General features: G+C 44.2%; 1 protein-coding gene across 1 annotated transcript in view; it reads left to right on the top strand.

The window, feature by feature from the left end:
• LOC311228168 (ankyrin repeat and SOCS box protein 2-like) overlaps positions 1-18750 on the top strand; it is a gene marked incomplete at both ends in the record, with an annotated part of 88235 nt that overhangs the window by 20528 nt on the left and 48957 nt on the right. The window contains 3 exons of the mRNA XM_084314079.1: positions 4051-4206; positions 11011-11256; positions 14051-14222. Of these exons, the coding sequence (XP_084170205.1) occupies positions 4051-4206; positions 11011-11256; positions 14051-14222 (574 nt within the window). The remainder of the gene's footprint in view (positions 1-4050; positions 4207-11010; positions 11257-14050; positions 14223-18750) is intronic.

The following is an 18750-nucleotide window of genomic DNA, read 5'->3' on the forward strand; positions in this document are numbered from 1 at the left end:
TGGGTGTAGAGGAGGTGGTGTTGGTCTGGTGGGTGTAGAGGAGGGTGGTGTTGGTCTGGTGGGTGTAGAGGAGGGTGGTGTTGGTCTGGTGGGTGTAGAGGAGGGTGGTGTTGGTCTGGTGGGTGTAGAGGAGGTGGTGTTGGTCTGTAGAGGAGGGTGGTGTTGGTCTGGTGGGTGTAGAGGAGGTGGTGTTGGTCTGGTGGGTGTAGAGGAGGGTGGTGTTGGTCTGGTGGGTGTAGAGGAGGTGGTGTTGGTCTGGTGGGTGTAGAGGAGGTGGTGTTGGTCTGGTGGGTGTAGAGGAGGTGGTGTTGGTCTGGTGGGTGTAGAGGAGGGTGGTGTTGGTCTGGTGGGTGTAGAGGAGGTGGTGTTGGTCTGGTGGGTGTAGAGGAGGTGGTGTTGGTCTGTAGAGGAGGTGGTGTTGGTCTGGTGGGTGTAGAGGAGGTGGTGTTGGTCTGGTGGGTGTAGAGGAGTTGGTGTTGGTCTGGTGGGTGTAGAGGAGGGTGGTGTTGGTCTGATGGGTGTAGAGGAGGGTGGTGTTGGTCTGTAGAGGAGGTGGTGTTGGTCTGGTGGGTGTAGAGGAGGTGGTGTTGGTCTGGTGGGTGTAGAGGAGGTGGTGTTGGTCTGGTGGGTGTAGAGGAGGGTGGTGTTGGTCTGATGGGTGTAGAGGAGGGTGGTGTTGGTCTGTAGAGGAGGTGGTATTGGTCTGGTGGGTGTAGAGGAGGTGGTGTTGGTCTGGTGAGTGTAGAGGAGGTGGTGTTGGTCTGGTGGGTGTAGAGGAGGGTGGTGTTGGTCTGGTGGGTGTAGAGGAGGTGGTGTTGGTCTGGTGGGTGTAGAGGAGGTGGTGTTGGTCTGTAGAGGAGGTGGTGTTGGTCTGGTGGGTGTAGAGGAGGGTGGTGTTGGTCTGGTGGGTGTAGAGGAGGGTGGTGTTGGTCTGGTGGGTGTAGAGGAGGTGGTGTTGGTCTGGTGGGTGTAGAGGAGGTGGTGTTGGTCTGTAGAGGAGGTGGTGTTGGTCTGGTGGGTGTAGAGGAGGGTGGTGTTGGTCTGGTGGGTGTAGAGGAGGGTGGTGTTGGTCTGGTGGGTGTAGAGGAGGTGGTGTTGGTCTGGTGGGTGTAGAGGAGGTGGTGTTGGTCTGTAGAGGAGGTGGTGTTGGTCTGGTGGGTGTAGAGGAGGTGGTGTTGGTCTGGTGGGTGTAGAGGAGGTGGTGTTGGTCTGGTGGGTGTAGAGGAGGGTGGTGTTGGTCTGGTGGGTGTAGAGGAGGTGGTGTTGGTCTGTAGAGGAGGTGGTGTTGGTCTGGTGGGTGTAGAGGAGGTGGTGTTGGTCTGGTGGGTGTAGAGGAGGTGGTGTTGGTCTGGTGGGTGTAGAGGAGGGTGGTGTTGGTCTGGTGGGTGTAGAGGAGGTGGTGTTGGTCTGGTGGGTGTAGAGGAGGTGGTGTTGGTCTGGTGGGTGTAGAGGAGGTGGTGTTGGTCTGGTGGGTGTAGAGGAGGTGGTGTTGGTCTGGTGGGTGTAGAGGAGGGTGGTGTTGGTCTGGTGGGTGTAGAGGAGGTGGTGTTGGTCTGGTGGGTGTAGAGGAGGGTGGTGTTGGTCTGGTGGGCGTAGAGGAGGGTGGTGTTGGTCTGGTGGGTGTAGAGGAGGTGGTGTTGGTTTTTCCTGCTTCTGTGTTTTCACCGCTTGACCCCCCGTCCCATGGCTGGTGCTGGCTCTGTTGGTTCGTACTGGTCTCGTTGTCTCGTTGGCCTAATCTCAATCTGCAATCCACGGTCATCGGTACCAACTGTAAGATTACAGTGTTTTTCAGCCTCATCAACCCGGCATCTGCCGTTCCGAGAAGTCTCTGCGTTGTGTTTGTTATTTGTTTGTTGATGGCAATCTTACTGGCTGTCACACTGTTCACCCTGTTGTTGCATCGTAACAGAAGAAAAGGTGTCTTCATTGTCCCTGTTTGTCCCCTGTGTCTTCATCTCTGTTTGTCCCCTGTGTCTTCATCTCTGTTTGTCCCCTCTGTCTTCATCTCTGTTTGTCCCCTGTGTCTTCCTCTCTGTTTGTCCCCTGTGTCTTCATCTCTGTTTGTCCCCTGTGTCTTCCTCTCTGTTTGTCCCCTGTCTCTTCATCTCTGTTTGTCCCCTGTCTCTTCATCTCTGTTTGTCCCCTGTGTCTTCATCTCTGTTTGTCCCCTGTGTCTTCATCTCTGTTTTTCCCCTGTGTCTTCCTCTCTGTTTGTCCCCTGTGTCTTCATCTCTGTTTGTCCCCTGTCTCTTCATCTCTGTTTGTCCCCTGTCTCTTCATCTCTGTTTGTCCCCTGTCTCTTCATCTCTGTTTGTCCCCTGTCTCTTCCTCTCTGTTTGTCCCCTGTCTCTTCATCTCTGTTTGTCCCCTGTGTCTTCCTCTCTATTTGTCCCCTGTGTCTTCCTCTCTGTTTGTCCCCTGTGTCTCTTCATCTCTGTTTGTCCCCTGTGTCTTCATCTCTGTTTGTTCCCTGTGTCTTCATCTCTGTTTGTCCCCTGTGTCTTCCTCTCTGTTTGTCCCCTGTGTCTTCATCTCTGTTTGTCCCCTGTGTCTTCATCTCTGTTTGTCCCCTCTGTCTTCATCTCTGTTTGTCCCCTGTGTCTTCCTCTCTGTTTGTCCCCTGTGTCTTCATCTCTGTTTGTCCCCTGTGTCTTCCTCTCTGTTTGTCCCCTGTCTCTTCATCTCTGTTTGTCCCCTGTCTCTTCATCTCTGTTTGTCCCCTGTGTCTTCATCTCTGTTTGTCCCCTGTGTCTTCATCTCTGTTTGTCCCCTGTGTCTTCCTCTCTGTGTGTCCCCTGTGTCTTCATCTCCGTTTGTCCCCTGTCTCTTCCTCTCTGTTTGTCCCCTGTGGCTTCATCTCTGTTTGTCCCCTGTGTCTTCCTCTCTGTTTGTCCCCTGTGTCTTCCTCTCTGTTTGTCCCCTGTGTCTTCCTCTCTGTTTGTCCCCTGTGTCTTCATCTCTGTTTGTCCCCTGTGTCTTCATCTCTGTTTGTCCCCTGTCTCTTCATCTCTGTTTGTCCCCTGTCTCTTCATCTCTGTTTGTCCCCTGTCTCTTCATCTCTGTTTGTCCCCTGTGTCTTCATCTCTGTTTGTCCCCTCTGTCTTCCTCTCTGTTTGTCCCCTGTGTCTTCATCTCTCTGTTTGTCCCCTGTCTCTTCCTCTCTGTTTGTCCCCTGTCTCTTCATCTCTGTTTGTCCCCTGTGTCTCTTCATCTCTGTTTGTCCCCTGTGTCTCTTCCTCTCTATTTGTCCCCTGTGTCTTCATCTCTGTTTGTCCCCTGTCTCTTCCTCTCTGTTTGTCCCCTGTCTCTTCATCTCTGTTTGTCCCCTGTCTCTTCATCTCTGTTTGTCCCCTGTGTCTTCATCTCTGTTTGTCCCCTGTGTCTTCATCTCTGTTTGTCCCCTGTGTCTTCATCTCTGTTTGTCCCCTGTGTCTTCCTCTCTGTTTGTCCCCTGTGTCTCTTCATCTCTGTGTGTCCCCTGTGTCTCTTCATCTCTGTTTGTCCCCTGTCTCTTCCTCTCTGTTTGTCCCCTGTCTCTTCCTCTCTGTTTGTCCCCTGTGTCTTCCTCTGTTTGTCCCCTGTGTCTCTTCATCTCTGTTTGTCCCCTGTGTCTCTTCATCTCTGTGTGTCCCCTGTGTCTCTTCATCTCTGTTTGTCCCCTGTGTCTCTTCATCTCTGTTTGTCCCCTGTGTCTCTTCATCTCTGTGTGTCCCCTGTGTCTCTTCATCTCTGTTTGTCCCCTGTCTCTTCCTCTCTGTTTGTCCCCTGTGTCTTCCTCTCTGTTTGTCCCCTGTGATCTTCATCTCTGTTTGTCCCCTGTGTCTCTTCATCTCTGTGTGTCCCCTGTGTCTCTTCATCTCTGTTTGTTCCCTGTCTCTTCCTCTCTGTTTGTCCCCTGTCTCTTCATCTCTGTTTGTCCCCTGTGTCTCTTCATCTCTGTGTGTCCCCTGTGTCTCTTCATCTCTGTTTGTCCCCTGTGTCTCTTCATCTCTGTTTGTCCCCTGTGTCTTCATCTCTGTTTGTCTCCTGTTCCCTTCCCTGTTCCAGCTCAGCCTGGGATGGTGAACACGCGCACCCTTGCGGAGCAGACCGCCCTGATGGTGGCCGTCGCCAGTCAGAACGTCGCCTGTGTGAGTGTCCTTCTGGGGAACAACGCAGACCCTGACCTGATGAACAACAACCGCGAGACTCCGCTCTACAGAGGTAACACTGGACTCAATAAAGGCATAGATATTATAAACACATAGATATTATAAACACATAGATATTATAAACACGAGATGGCCCATAGATATTATAAACACGAGATGGCCCATAGATATTATAAACACGAGATGGCTCATAGATATTATAAACACGAGATGGCCCATAGATATTATAAACACGAGATGGCCCATAGATATTATAAACACGAGATGGCTCATAGATATTATAAACACGAGATGGCCCATAGATATTATAAACACGAGATGGCCCATAGATATTATAAACACGAGATGGCTCATAGATATTATAAACACGAGATGACCATAGATATTATAAACACGAGATGGCCCATAGATATTATAAACACTAGATGGCTCATAGATATTATAAACACGAGATGGCTCATAGATATTATAAACACGAGATGGCTCATAGATATTATAAACACGAGATGGCTCATAGATATTATAAACACTAGATGGCTCATAGATATATAAACACCAGATGGCTCATAGATATTATAAACACTAGATGGCTCATAGATATTATAAACACTAGATGGCTCATAGATATTATAAACACTAGATGGCTCATAGATATTATAAACACCAGATGGCTCATAGATATTATAAACACTAGATGGCCCATAGATATTATAAACACTAGATGGCTCATAGATATTATAAACACTAGATGGCTCATAGATATTATAAACACTAGATGGCTCATAGATATTATAAACACGAGATGGCTCATAGATATTATAAACACTAGATGGCTCATAGATATTATAAACACCAGATGGCTCATAGATATTATAAACACTAGATGGCTCATAGATATTATAAACACTAGATGGCTCATAGATATTATAAACACTAGATGGCTCATAGATATTATAAACACTAGATGGCTCATAGATATTATAAACACATAGATGGCTCATAGATATTATAAACACTAGATGGCTCCTAGATATTATAAACACTAGATGGCTCATAGATATTATAAACACTAGATGGCTCCTAGATATTATAAACACATAGATGGCTCATAGATATTATAAACACATAGATGGCTCATAGATATTATAAACACGAGATGGCTCATAGATATTATAAACACAAGATGGCTCATAGATATTATAAACACTAGATGGCTCATAGATATTATAAACACGAGATGACTCATAGATATTATAAACACTAGATGGCTCATAGATATTATAAACACGAGATGACTCATAGATATTATAAACACGAGATGGCTCATAGATATTATAAACACGAGATGGCTCATAGATATTATAAACACGAGATGGCTCATAGATATTATAAACACGAGATGGCTCAAGGCGGAGTCTCCAGCGTAGTTCACGGGCGGCCATCTTGCTTCGGTGGACTATTCTGTTAACACTTTGGCTGCCGGAAAACGCCTAAACACGTCATTCCCGGCCATGCTCAAGAAATATCAATATTTCAAAAATCTGGGATCGGATTCATATTTCCCCTCCGCTGGCCTGAGATCCACCAGGAGGACCCACTGAGCTCTCTGGCGGTTCAGGAGCGCCATCTGGTGGCCGATCGGCGCAATCGCTTAACAGGAAGTGCCGTAGAGGTTGTGCTGGTCGGCCGTATTACTTCCGGGCACTCGCTATAGGTCCCGAGGCTCGATCTCGACACACTACATAGCGAGCGATTGCCAATAACTCGATAAACAACATGATTTGGACGTATATACCATTATACAAGCTGGAGATGGACCGGGTAAATCGACATCCCATAATGGTAAAATTTCTACTCTACGATGATCGCCCAACGGCGCGCGGAGACTGGGGTGAGTTTTAGCGTGTAAAATTACCGTCTTCGATACTAACTGCTATTATCAACATTTGACCCACATTAGATGATTGGTATAACGCTGCCCACGGAATTATAAACGCCCCCTAGCCCATCCGGTCAACATCAGATGACGTGTAGTAACTTCTAGAAGTACGTCTAGTTGGAATTTTTTATATCGCGCTGATTGCCATAAAACTGTATTGCATCATCAATATAATGTATTTGGGGCTATAGATCACGTTCTGGAGAAAGCTGCAGAAAGAGATGAAAACATACTTATACATTAGACCATACTTTACTATGAATATGTGAATGAAAAAGTTTAACGTTGCTACACAATGAACAATACATATAGGACTTTGAATGGGCCCTAATAATGGCAATGTAGCAATAGAATTTAAAAAGTTATAGCCCTGCAAAGAAGGGGACTTTCTCTATAGACAAATAGAGCCGGCAACCTACGGTTGATAATGAATTTAACCCATGGCAGCCAAAGTGTTAAGGTGAATGATCTGCACAAACAAAAATACTCTTAACTCGCATAAATCTTGATGGATTTACAAACGGTTTGGTTTATTACAAACGTTATTAACGTGGCTATGATTCTTGCTTGGAAGAATATTTATATAAAAAGAATAATTTTTATATGAAAGTCCATTATAAGTATTCAGTATGACAACTACATCTGACGTTTTTTTTATTTTTATGTTAATTTTTTTTAATGTTAGTCGTTATGCCAATTCCCAATCCCCTTCCTGGTCGTTGCGCACTCTACCCCCTACCGTCGGTCTGGGAGAGCGGAGACTATCACATGCTTCCTCCGACACATGTGTAGCCAATCAACCGCTTCTTTTCACCTGGCAGCGCGGACTCTCACTGGGAGAGTGTAACGTGTGGAAGGTCACACTACCTCTCTTAGATCCTTCCCTCGCTGTGCAGGCGCCCCGACCGAACTGTAGGAGTCGCTGTCCACAACGACCCAGACCCACCCACCGGCTTCCCTCCCGCTGACTCTGCCAATCGAGCCAGTATGACGGCCGGCCAAGCCGGAAGCAACGCTGACAGCTGGATTCTATACCAGTGTCTCTTGCGTTGGTGACGAGCGCCTTGTCCGCTGCGCCACCCAGCCGCCCTACATCTGACGTTTTTAACAAACCAAACGGTTGAACATTTTGCAAGCTATGGTTATTTCAATAGTACATGCACTATAGACATTCATGTTATGAGTGGGCGTGCTGCCCTGTAGCAAGATGGCTGCCTTGTGGCAACGTCGGTCTCCGTTGGGTGAGTCATCTAGTGATATATATCTATGAATAAAGGCACAATCTGCGATTCCACCATTTCGCTCCCAGTGGTGTCATCCCACCACTAGCATTGTTTTACATGTTGTTTTATGCATTGGATATACGGACCGACTGCTACAGATGAGTTATAAACAAGGTAGATGTATTTTGTGCTTCAGGATTTGTCCATGTTGGTGCATTAATGAGTTGCGTGAGGTCTAAGGAGTCACATTAATGAGTTGCGTGAGGTCTAAGGAGTCACATTAATGAGTTGCATGAGGTCTAAGGAGTCACATTAATGAGTTGCGTGAGGTCTAAGGAGTCACATTAATGAGTTGCGTGAGGTCTAAGGAGTCACATTAATGAGTTGCGTGAGGTCTAAGGAGTCACATTAATGAGTTGCTTGAGGTCTAAGGAGTCACATTAATGAGTTGCGTGAGGTCTAAGAAGTCACATTAATGAGTTGCGTGAGGTCTAAGGAGTCACATTAATGAGTTGCGTGAGGTCTAAGGAGTCACATTAATGAGTTGCGTGAGGTCTAAAGAGTCACATCGTTCTTTAAAACAATCTGAGGCCGATGGAAGCCGGTCCAAACTTAGATCAGCCATCAGGATGAATCCAGAGTCATTTCATTCATGTAACACATCTGAAATAAATATATAGTAAAGAGCATCATATAGCAGCCGAACACAGTGATGAGGATCCTTTAATACATCCATGTTGCTGGCCAAGACCCCAGAGTACAGTACAGTAACACACAGGCACATGTTTGCGTGATAGCCACAGTAATTATGTTGTTAAAGAACCCAGGGCGCCTATCACAAAGAGCAGGGGGTTCCTCGACGTTCTTGGTGCCAGTGTATGGCAGCCATTCAGCCTGCGTAGCCCAAGGTTGGGTGCTACCAGTGGTGGTGAAGGAGCAAGGCCAGATTAAGACTTCAGAGGCCCCTGGGCCAGATTCTTGTGGAGGCCCCCCCACACACACACATGCACACACGCACAGTGGCGTTTTTATATGTCACTTTAAAAAATATATAGAATATTTAGAAGTGGTGGGCTCTGAGGGCCAAGCTAAAAGGACTTTGATCACCCCTGCCCACTTTGACAACCTAGGATGGCTTAGAGTAGAGGACAGAGACGCTTGATTCAATATCATAAGCAGGTAGACCCCCATCACGAATTCCGAGCCACATTAGTATTCACCTCCACTGCCTGTGTCACACAGAATGAAGGGGGAGATGCATTCAGATAGCCAACACCCAGACACTTAGTCTACCTGCGCTTTTTGTTATGTAAAACGGTGGCCGGGTACTTAGTCACAACGAATGGATACAGCGCATTTTTGTGTGCGCGTACACGCGCGTACACATCCGTGCGCGATCGCGCGTACTTCTGCCTCAGTGATCTGGTAACACGGCGTGTAACCGGGTGTGACCACGACTGCACCACTGGTCACATCAATGTGGAACGCCCTACCCAAAGCTGTAGGAATGTGAATCACTACCCACTTTCAAAAACACTCTCAAAGAACACCTACGGGAGACTGCAATTCAAAACTGGCCCCTGTAAATGTCCTAACACAACCTCCTCCAATGTACAGTTTCTACGTCAAATGTATATACTCTCTTTTCTGGACTCTTTTCGTATCACAAACAGTACTGTATTTGCAAATCTGGTATGTCATAAATGTATAGATGTAGCAGTACTGTCTATCTGTATGTCATGTATGTCATATATGATATGATGAATTGAAAATGGGGGACCCTGATGTAAACAAGACGAAAGTCTTTCTCTGGTCTGCATCCCCTTAACAATTATTGAGCTGTACTGTACTGTACCCATTCTGCAATCTGTTAATAAAGTTTTCTTTTATTTTTTTTTACTAGTGTGTAGTGGAGGCCCCTCGTCGCGTTATTTCTAAACCTAGCCGCATTTCTGGCAAGACGCTCTCTGATTGGCCGACGCCTGTTTCTACACTGGTTAAGCTTAGGCACTCTTTCGAAGTTGGTTAAGGATAGAGTTTGTCTTAGAGCATGGCGATAGAACGCCAGGTAGTTTGCAGGCTGTTCGACACGGAAATGGGCAAAGACACAGCTCGTCACGCGATTGGGCAAACATGTCAGTGGCCAATCAGTGAGCGTCAGTCAGTGCCAATCAGAGAGCGTCTGCCAGAAATGCGGCTAGGTTTAGAAATAACGCCCCCTAGTCACTAGGGGGAGCTCGATGATATCCGCTAATCAGCACCGGCGGGTCTCTGCTGTCTGTCATGAATAATGATCCCAATCTGCCTTATTCGTGTCGGGCTGTGTCTATTCTTTTACCAACGGATTTCTAGTTCCGCGTTCTGCGATCTGATTGGCCACTGACGTTTCTTAGGCGACTCTTTCGAAGTTGGTTAAGGTTAGAGTATGGAATCAGGGCTGGTGTTCTATCGCCCTGCTCTAAGACAAACTCTAACCTTAACCAACTTCGAAAGAGTGCCTAAGCTTAACCGGTGAAAGAAAGAGGCGTCACACGATTGACGCTACCAGAAACGTCAGTGGCCAATCAGAGCGCAGAACGCGAATGCGGAACTGGAAATTCGTTGGTAAAAGTATTCAGGCGTCGGGGCTGGGATGTGGAGATGCAAGTTTTGACTTTTTATTGCTGTTTTTACCTCAAACGGAAAACCTCAAACTCTTATGAAGAGGAGAAAAAATACTCAAGATTAGCCACTTGCAGACGGCAGGGTGTGATGTACTGTATATTTTAGTTGATGATATATATTTGTTGACTAAATATTTTAGTTGATGAAATATGTTTTCATTTCAGTGTCACAGTATGACATCGATCTCCAAAATAAGAAAAAATAATTAAATAAAATGTGGGGCCTCTAGTGATGAGGGGCCTCAAATTTTTTTTTAAATAAAAGTTAAAAAAAATAAACAAATATTTGGGGCCTCTAGTGACGAGTCGTACCAAAGACTATTTAAAATGGTACCCATAGCCTCCCTGCTTGACACTCAGCATCAAGGGTTGGTTTGGGGGGGAAGTCCTTGAGACATACTAGCGTCATGTCCAAGGGGTGTCCTTGTGCATCAAGCTGCCTCACGCTACGGAAACAGGAGATAGGCTCCTGCCCCATGTGCCGTTACGGCTCGAGAACCATTGGTTCTCAAAGGCAACTTCTAGTGACGAGGGGCCTCCAAAAAAAATAAAATAAAAGTAAAAAAAATAATAATAATAATTTGGGGCCTCTAGTGACGAGGGGCCTCCAAAAAAATATAAAATAAAAGTAAAAAAAATAATAATAATAATTTGGGGCCTCTAGTGACGAAGGGCCTCCAAAAGGCCTCGAGTGACGAGGAGCCTCAAAAAAATTTAAAATTAAAGTTAAAAAAAAAAGAAAAATTATGGGGCCTCTAGTGACGAGGGGCCTCAAAAAATATAATAATAATAAAAAAATAAATTAAAAAATTAAAAAAATGTTGGAGGCCCCTCGTCACTAGAGGCCCATGGGCCGCGGCCCGGACGGCCCGGTCGTTAATCCGGCCCTGTGAAGGAGGCACTACATTGTAAAGAGTGTCTAGAAAAGCACTATATAAATGCAATTATCATGAATGAAGTCAGTGACGCCACAGTCCTGCAGCGAGGGCAGAGGGCACGGCGGCCTCTCACGATGACGTTGTGTCGCGCAGCGTGTGAAAAGGACGACGCCGAGATGGTGGCCGTGCTGCTGAACCACCGGGCGTCGGTCAACGCGTCCTGCAACCTGGGCATGACGGCGCTGCACGAGGCGGTGTACCGCAACAACCTGGAGATCTGCGAGATGCTGGTGGCGGCCGGCGCCAAGGTCGGCGCCGCCAACATGTACGGCATCACGCCGCTCTTCACGGCGGCCCAGAGCGGCTGCGTCGGCACCCTGCGCTTCATCCTCAAACACGGTACGGTAGACCTCGGTGCAGAACGCATGGTGTCTGTCGTGACAGAGGAGTGGAGTAATGGTGTCTGTCGTGAAAGAGAAGTGGACTAATGGTGTCTGTCGTGAAAGAGAAGTGAGTAATGGTGTCTGTCGTGAAAGAGGAGTGGAGTAATCGTGTCTGTCGTGAAAGAGAAGTGAGTAATGGTGTCTGCCGTGAAAGAGGAGTGGAGTAATGGTGTCTGTCGTGCGAGAGAAGTGAGTAATGGTGTCTGTCGTGAAAGAGAAGTGAGTAATGGTGTCTGTCGTGAAAGAGAAGTGAGTAATGGTGTCTGTCGTGAAAGAGAAGTGGGTAATGGTGTCTGTCGTGAAAGAGAAGTGAGTAATGGTGTCTGTCGTGAAAGGGAAGTGGGTAATGGTGTCTGTCGTGAAAGAGATCATAGAAGAGACATGTGTGCTTGACACATTGTGTAATTAAGTGTATTGAAATATTTGTATGCTTACCCAATCTCAAAGCTCATGGCACGTGCCTGGGATCACGTTAGAGGAATCGCACGTTAGAGGAATCACACGTTAGAGGAATCACACGTTAGAGGAATCGCACGTTAGAGGAATCGCACGTTAGAGGAATCGCACGTTAGAGGAATCGCACGTTAGAGGAATCACGCGTTAGAGGAATCACACGTTAGAGGAATCACACGTTAGAGGAATCGCACGTTAGAGGAATCGCACGTTAGAGGAATCGCGCGTTAGTCCCAGACTTTGACACGAGGGCGTAGGAATCACACGTTACACCCAGACTTTGACACGAGGGCGTAGGAATCACGCGTTAGTCCCAGACTTTGACACGAGGGCGTAGGAATCACACGTTACACCCAGACTTTGACACGAGGGCGTAGGAATCACACGTTAGTCCAGACTGGCCGCCGCACACCACGCTGTCTTTTGTTGTTGTTGAAATTATATAAATTTCAATGGCGTTCAGGGCTCAAGAAACGCAGCAAGAAAGAAGCAAATAGCTTCACTCATAGCTTCACACACAGCTTCACATTGATAGCGACAAGACGTCGCAGAGTGTCAGCAGGGCTCTCCCTGAACGCGACCCTTTTGACCACGCCCCTAATCCGAGCCGTTGAGTTCATGTTTTTAGTTTCATGAGAATAGCGCCACCATGAGGCAAGATGACTTTCTCAGGCCTCCTCACATTCACAAGTAACAAATAATTTCCTGTTTACCGTGCATTTTTCTGTCATGTGGCTGTTAGTCCTGATGTTAAGATGTTGGGAAAATGGCAGACATTCCAATATGGCAGACAATCATCATAGGTCCTTATGGCAGATATCTTAGGTCCTTATGACCGTGCGTTTTTCTGTCATGTGGCTGTTAGTCCTGATGTTAAGATGTTGGGAAAATGGCAGACATTCCAATATGGCAGACAATCATCATAGGTCCTTATGGCCGACATCATAGGTCCTTATGGCCGACATCATAGGTCCTTATGGCCGACATCATAGGTCCTTATGGCAGACATCATAGGTCCTTATGGCAGACATCTTAGGTCCTTATGGCAGACATCTTAGGTCCTTATGGCAGACATCTTAGGTCCTTATGGCAGACATCATAGGTCCTTATGGCAGATATATTAGGTCCTTATGGCCGACATCATAGGTCCTTATGGCAGATATCTTAGGTCCTTATGGCCGACATCATAGGTCCTTATGGCCGACATCATAGGTCCTTATGGCAGATATCTTAGGTCCTTATGGCAGATATCTTAGGTCCTTATGGCCGACATCATAGGTCCTTATGGCAGACATCATAGGTCCTTATGGCCGACATCATAGGTCCTTATGGCAGACATCATAGGTCCTTATGGCAGACATCTTAGGTCCTTATGGCAGACATCTTAGGTCCTTATGGCAGACATCTTAGGTCCTTATGGCAGACATCTTAGGTCCTTATGGCAGACATCATAGGTTCTTATGGCAGATATCTTAGGTCCTTATGGCTGACATCATAGGTCCTTATGGCAGATATCTTAGGTCCTTATGGCCGACATCATAGGTCCTTATGGCCGACATCATAGGTCCTTATGGCAGATATCTTAGGTCCTTATGGCAGATATCTTAGGTCCTTATGGCCGACATCATAAGTCCTTATGGCAGACATCATAGGTCCTTATGGCAGATATCTTAGGTCCTTATGGCCGACATCATAGGTCCTTATGGCCGACATCATAGGTCCTTATGGCCGACATCATAGGTCCTTATGGCAGATATCTTAGGTCCTTATGGCCGACATCATAGGTCCTTATGGCAGATATCTTAGGTCCTTATGGCCGACATCATAGGTCCTTATGGCCGACATCTTAGGTCCTTATGGCCGACATCATAGGTCCTTATGGCCGACATCATAGGTCCTTATGGCAGACATCATAGGTCCTTATGGCCGACATCATAGGTCCTTATGGCAGATATCTTAGGTCCTTATGGCCGACATCATAGGTCCTTATGGCAGATATCTTAGGTCCTTATGGCCGACATCATAGGTCCTTATGGCCGACATCATAGGTCCTTATGGCAGATTTGTTGTGCATGTGAGTAGATGCATCTCTGGATACTAGTTTCATGATGTATGACTAAGGGATCAGGATATAAACTCATTTGAAAATTGAGAGTTTGGCCTGAAGGTGGCGCTAGAGGAAAGGTCAACCCGAACGGACTGTTCCACGTATTGCAGTGGTCACGGTGAAGCCACCATATCGTCACACTGGGATCTAGATACACATCGTGAACACGTTCCTCTCCTACGTTCTCCAGGCGCAGACATCAACAGCCAGGCGAACGACGGCAACACAGCGCTGTACGAAGCCACTAAGAACGGACGCAAGGAAACTGTGGAGTTCCTTCTGTCTCAGAAAGCAGACGCTAATCAACCTGGCAGGACAGGACTGCTGCCGCTTCACATCGCTGCTGAGAGAGGGTTTGATGAGTAAGTAGCTACTGTAATAATAATAATGATGATGATGATGATGATGATGATGATGATGATGATGATGATGATGATAATGATAATGATGATAATGATAATAATAACAATAACAATAATGATGATAATGATGATAATAATAATAATAATAATAATAATAATAATAATAATAATAATAATAATAATAATAATAATAATAATAATAATAATAATAATAATAATAATGATAACAATAATAATGATCATAATAATGATAATAATAATAATAATAATAATAATAATAATAATAATAATAATAATAATAATAATAATAATAATAATAATAATGATAACAATAATAATAACGATAATAATAATGATAATAATGACAATAATAATAATGATAATATTATTATTATTATTATTATTATTATTATTATTATTATTATTATTATTATTATTATTATTATTATTATTATTATTATTATTATTAACACAATCGCGGCCACTGGGATGAGTCTAATAAATCTCTAGAGGACCAGCAAATGTAAACAGATGTGGGGCTGTTTGTAGAGCTAAATCTATACTTTATAGTATTGCTATCTGTCCATTCTCATTGTAAATTGAGTCCATAAACCGTCCCTTCAAAATGGCTTAAAGAAAAAAAAATCATCAATACGTTCTCATTTTATAGCGCCGTGAATATAAGCGGTATACGGCATTTGGTATCTAGTATATTTCCTGGAAGGCTAGATAAAGGGCTAATAGCTACTAACGTTATATCCAATGGCATTTCCGTTATACAGAAGCTACAGTTAAAACTCAGACTGCATATGATCGGCACGATCCTCAAGCATGTATGCATGAAAGGGGGGGGGGGGGGGGGGCGGAGGACGTCGTTTCTTATTATTGATTACCAATAACCGTGTTCGTCTAAGTAGCCACATAGGCCGATCGCCTGGATGGCTATCAAAACAATGCCCGATCGGTTTGTACTTTACGTGAAAAAGATCTTACCATGAGCTGGTTGGATCCCCCCGAGCATTTCCCCCTTATCGATCGCCATCTGGTAGATCGATATGTCCATTGGCTGATGATAAATCCCCTTATTGCATAGTGAAATCCGCGCTCCAAAAGGTATTCCGTGGAACAGACAATAGCTATCGCTTCTGATGAGTAGAAAACTACATTAGAGATAAAAAAAAAAGACAACTTCTGCCACAGGGAACACTCTATTATCGCGATAGCGCCCTTAAGAGGATCTGGCCGGTATTGCACTTTGGCGAATTCAACGAGTAGGGTACATCTGCAGTGCAGCTTGGCGACCTTGAATAGGTTATTAAAATGGAATAAAAGCCAAAACAACTTCCCACGGATATATCCGTCCTTCTGTCCACAACGGGTGGAATCGAAACACGGAGTTATCCGTGCTTCGTCCCCAATGTGTTAATAATATGAATAATGATAATACTAATAATGATAGCAATAATAATGATAATAATAATAACAATAATAATAATGATAATAATAATAATGATAACAATAATAATAATAATAATAATAATAATAATAATAATAATAATAATAATAATAATAATAATAATAATAATAATAATAATAATAATAATAATAATAATAATAATAATAATAATAATGATACTAATAATAATGATAACAATAATAATAATGACAATAATAATAATGATAATAATAATCATAATGATGATACTAATAATAATAATAATAATAATAATAATAATAATAATAATAATAATAATAATAATAATAATAATAATAATGCACTTTATTTGTATAGCACTTTTGCAGCCCAACGTGCTTCACAGCAGTAAAGACACGAAGGCATGAAATAGACGCAAGGCAGAGAATAAGAAAAAGTGTAAAAGCCATGCAGGTAATAACATACAGATATTGGCTCACAGTTTAAAACCTCACAAAATCGTCCCGTTAGATGGTCATAAAAACACTTTCGTTTGAAGTTTCTTGATTTTCTTTGTCCTTTTTGATTGATTATCCTGTCATTAACACATTGGGTGCCAGAGGTCGCTGTGGAAATATGGCCATGTGTGCCAGCGCTGTAATGAATGGGGGTACATGCCTGTGTTTGTAGTGCTAAAACTATATTAAATATTATAGCTATGGATCTAATAATATAGTCGATTGTCATTGAGTTTCTTCCAGTCAAGATGCAAAAAACAGATAATTGTTTCATCCATACATTCCCGTTTTATACCGTGGTGAATATGAGTATAGTTTTAGAGTAATTCTCTGTAATCCCAGGAAACGCCACTAAACAGTGTTTTATTGCATTTCATTAGGAAGCGTGCCATTCCTCGCTTGGACCAACAATCAATCTGAAATCAACGCTAGATTATCGGTATTATGTTTCATGCATGGGGGGTTTCTATGTTTCAATCATCACCAACGGAATACGTTACACAGTACATTACAGACACACGCTCCAATCGTGGGGAAGGAATTATCGGATCAACGCAAGATTGATAGCATATAGCCCTTAGGATGTACTGCAAAAAGAATATTCCAATTATCTGATCACCATTCCAAGTATTGATGTCGGTCGTGTTGCCAAGATAATCCACCAAAACACATGGACCGGCGGTGCTCGAGTCTCCCCAGTCCATGTGTTATAAACGTTACTCCTGCCCGACAAGGAAAACCCGGACCGGACTTCTTAGATCGACACACAGCCCAAGCCAGAGGGTTTCCAAGGATGTGCAATACCGGCCGCAAGGCGTTAGGTGGCGGTATTGGACGTTTGCGATCTCAGACCCATTCCCAATGATAACATCAGGCTGGATGGATGGATTATGAATGGAAATATCTAATAAAAGAAATAACGATGAAAACCCCGACTTATCTCGGGTCTGGCGTCCAATGTGTTAATGTAGTTCGATTTGTATTGTGTTTTTTCTTTTTTTGTGTATTGTTAATCCTGGTTTACAGGATTATCCACAATATGTTTCACTGCACTTCGTGTCGTCATCCGTCTTTGTGTTCATCGACATGTTTGTAGTAACATCATCATCACGGCCGCCTGGTGGCGCCTGCTCCTCTCCAGTCATATGATCATCATGGCTGTTAACTCTGAGTTGTAGTCAGCTAGCATCCAGCTAGCATCCAGCTAGCATCCAGCTAGCATCCAGCTAGCATCCAGCTAGCATCCAGCTAGCATCCAGCTAGCATCCAGCTAGCATCCAGCTAGCATCCAGCTAGCAGCGCACCACACACAGAGCCACACAGACAGTTTCACTGTTCGCTTCGCCACCTTCAGTTTGATATGGTGCCTGTTAGGGCTGACCCCTATTAATCGATTAGTTGACTAATCGGTCGAAAGGAGCCGTAGTCGACTGGCCAACCTCTTAGTCGAATATAATAATAATTAAAAAATTAAAAAAATTAATATTAATATTTTTTTTTATCATTCTTTCCAAAAGAAAAGAGGCCTAGAAGCGTGGCTAACGCTAATGGCACGCATACCAGAGGCTAACTGCCTATGAAAACAGGCACAGAGGCACTGAAAGAGGATTTCACCATCTAATGAACACACTAGACTAGACAAATATCAAGATGTATCCATCAGTGGACCAATTGCATGCTTTTGCAGAGGACAAGAAGCCTTCAGTCGACTCCTTCAGACATTAAGCACCTCCCACAGCCCAAATGGAATGAAAAAAAAAAGTTTAAAAATATTATATATTTATTATATATTATATATATATTTTTTGAAGTGTCTCGCTCAAGGACACTTCGACGCGCTGCCCGGGAGGAGCGGGAATCGAACCAGGAACATCCAGATTACCAGACGACTGCTCTACCTCCTGAGCCACTGTCATCATTTAGTATCTCGAGCGCTGTAGCTATAACGATGACACTGTTGTATGCCCAGCCAGGTACATGTTTAAGTTTGGTAGACATCAAACAAGTGTACTTAGATTACAGTATATACATTACACACATTACACTTATATACAAATAAACTTATATACTAATGAATGAATGAATGTCATACTAAACATGTGGTTTGAATTAGTACATGATTCTAACATAGATCATATTATAGACTAATCATTTAAAAGTATTGCTTTTCCCCCAAATAATCTTTGATTCATGCATTTTTCATTCAAATGAATGTTGTTGTTTACATGTTTCATGCATGTATCTCCCTACTTCCCGTCTCCCCGCGTGGAACGACCTGATTGGATAAATGACACGGTGGTGCTCTAGTGCGACACCTAGAGGCTGAATGTTATCTACAGCAGCTTTAATGATATTGACCTTATTGATGTCAATATCACGTGGCCCCCGTTTTGCATCCCTCCCAGTCCACATACATTTAGTTTCAATTCAATTAGGGATCGATTAGCCATTCGGGGGGAAAGTACCCAATATCAGGAAGCGGATTTGAGCATTTTCAGCTTTAATTGTTTATTATAAATCTTTTTTAAATGTTTTTCTTTGTCGATGAAACTGTACTTGATGGCATGTCGAGTCAAACGTAACGCCGCCCCTCTGA

The sequence above is a fragment of the Notolepis coatsorum genome (assembly GCF_963971535.1).
Source record: "Notolepis coatsorum genome assembly, chromosome: 5".
NCBI classification, from domain to species: Eukaryota; Metazoa; Chordata; class Actinopteri; order Aulopiformes; family Paralepididae; genus Notolepis; species Notolepis coatsorum.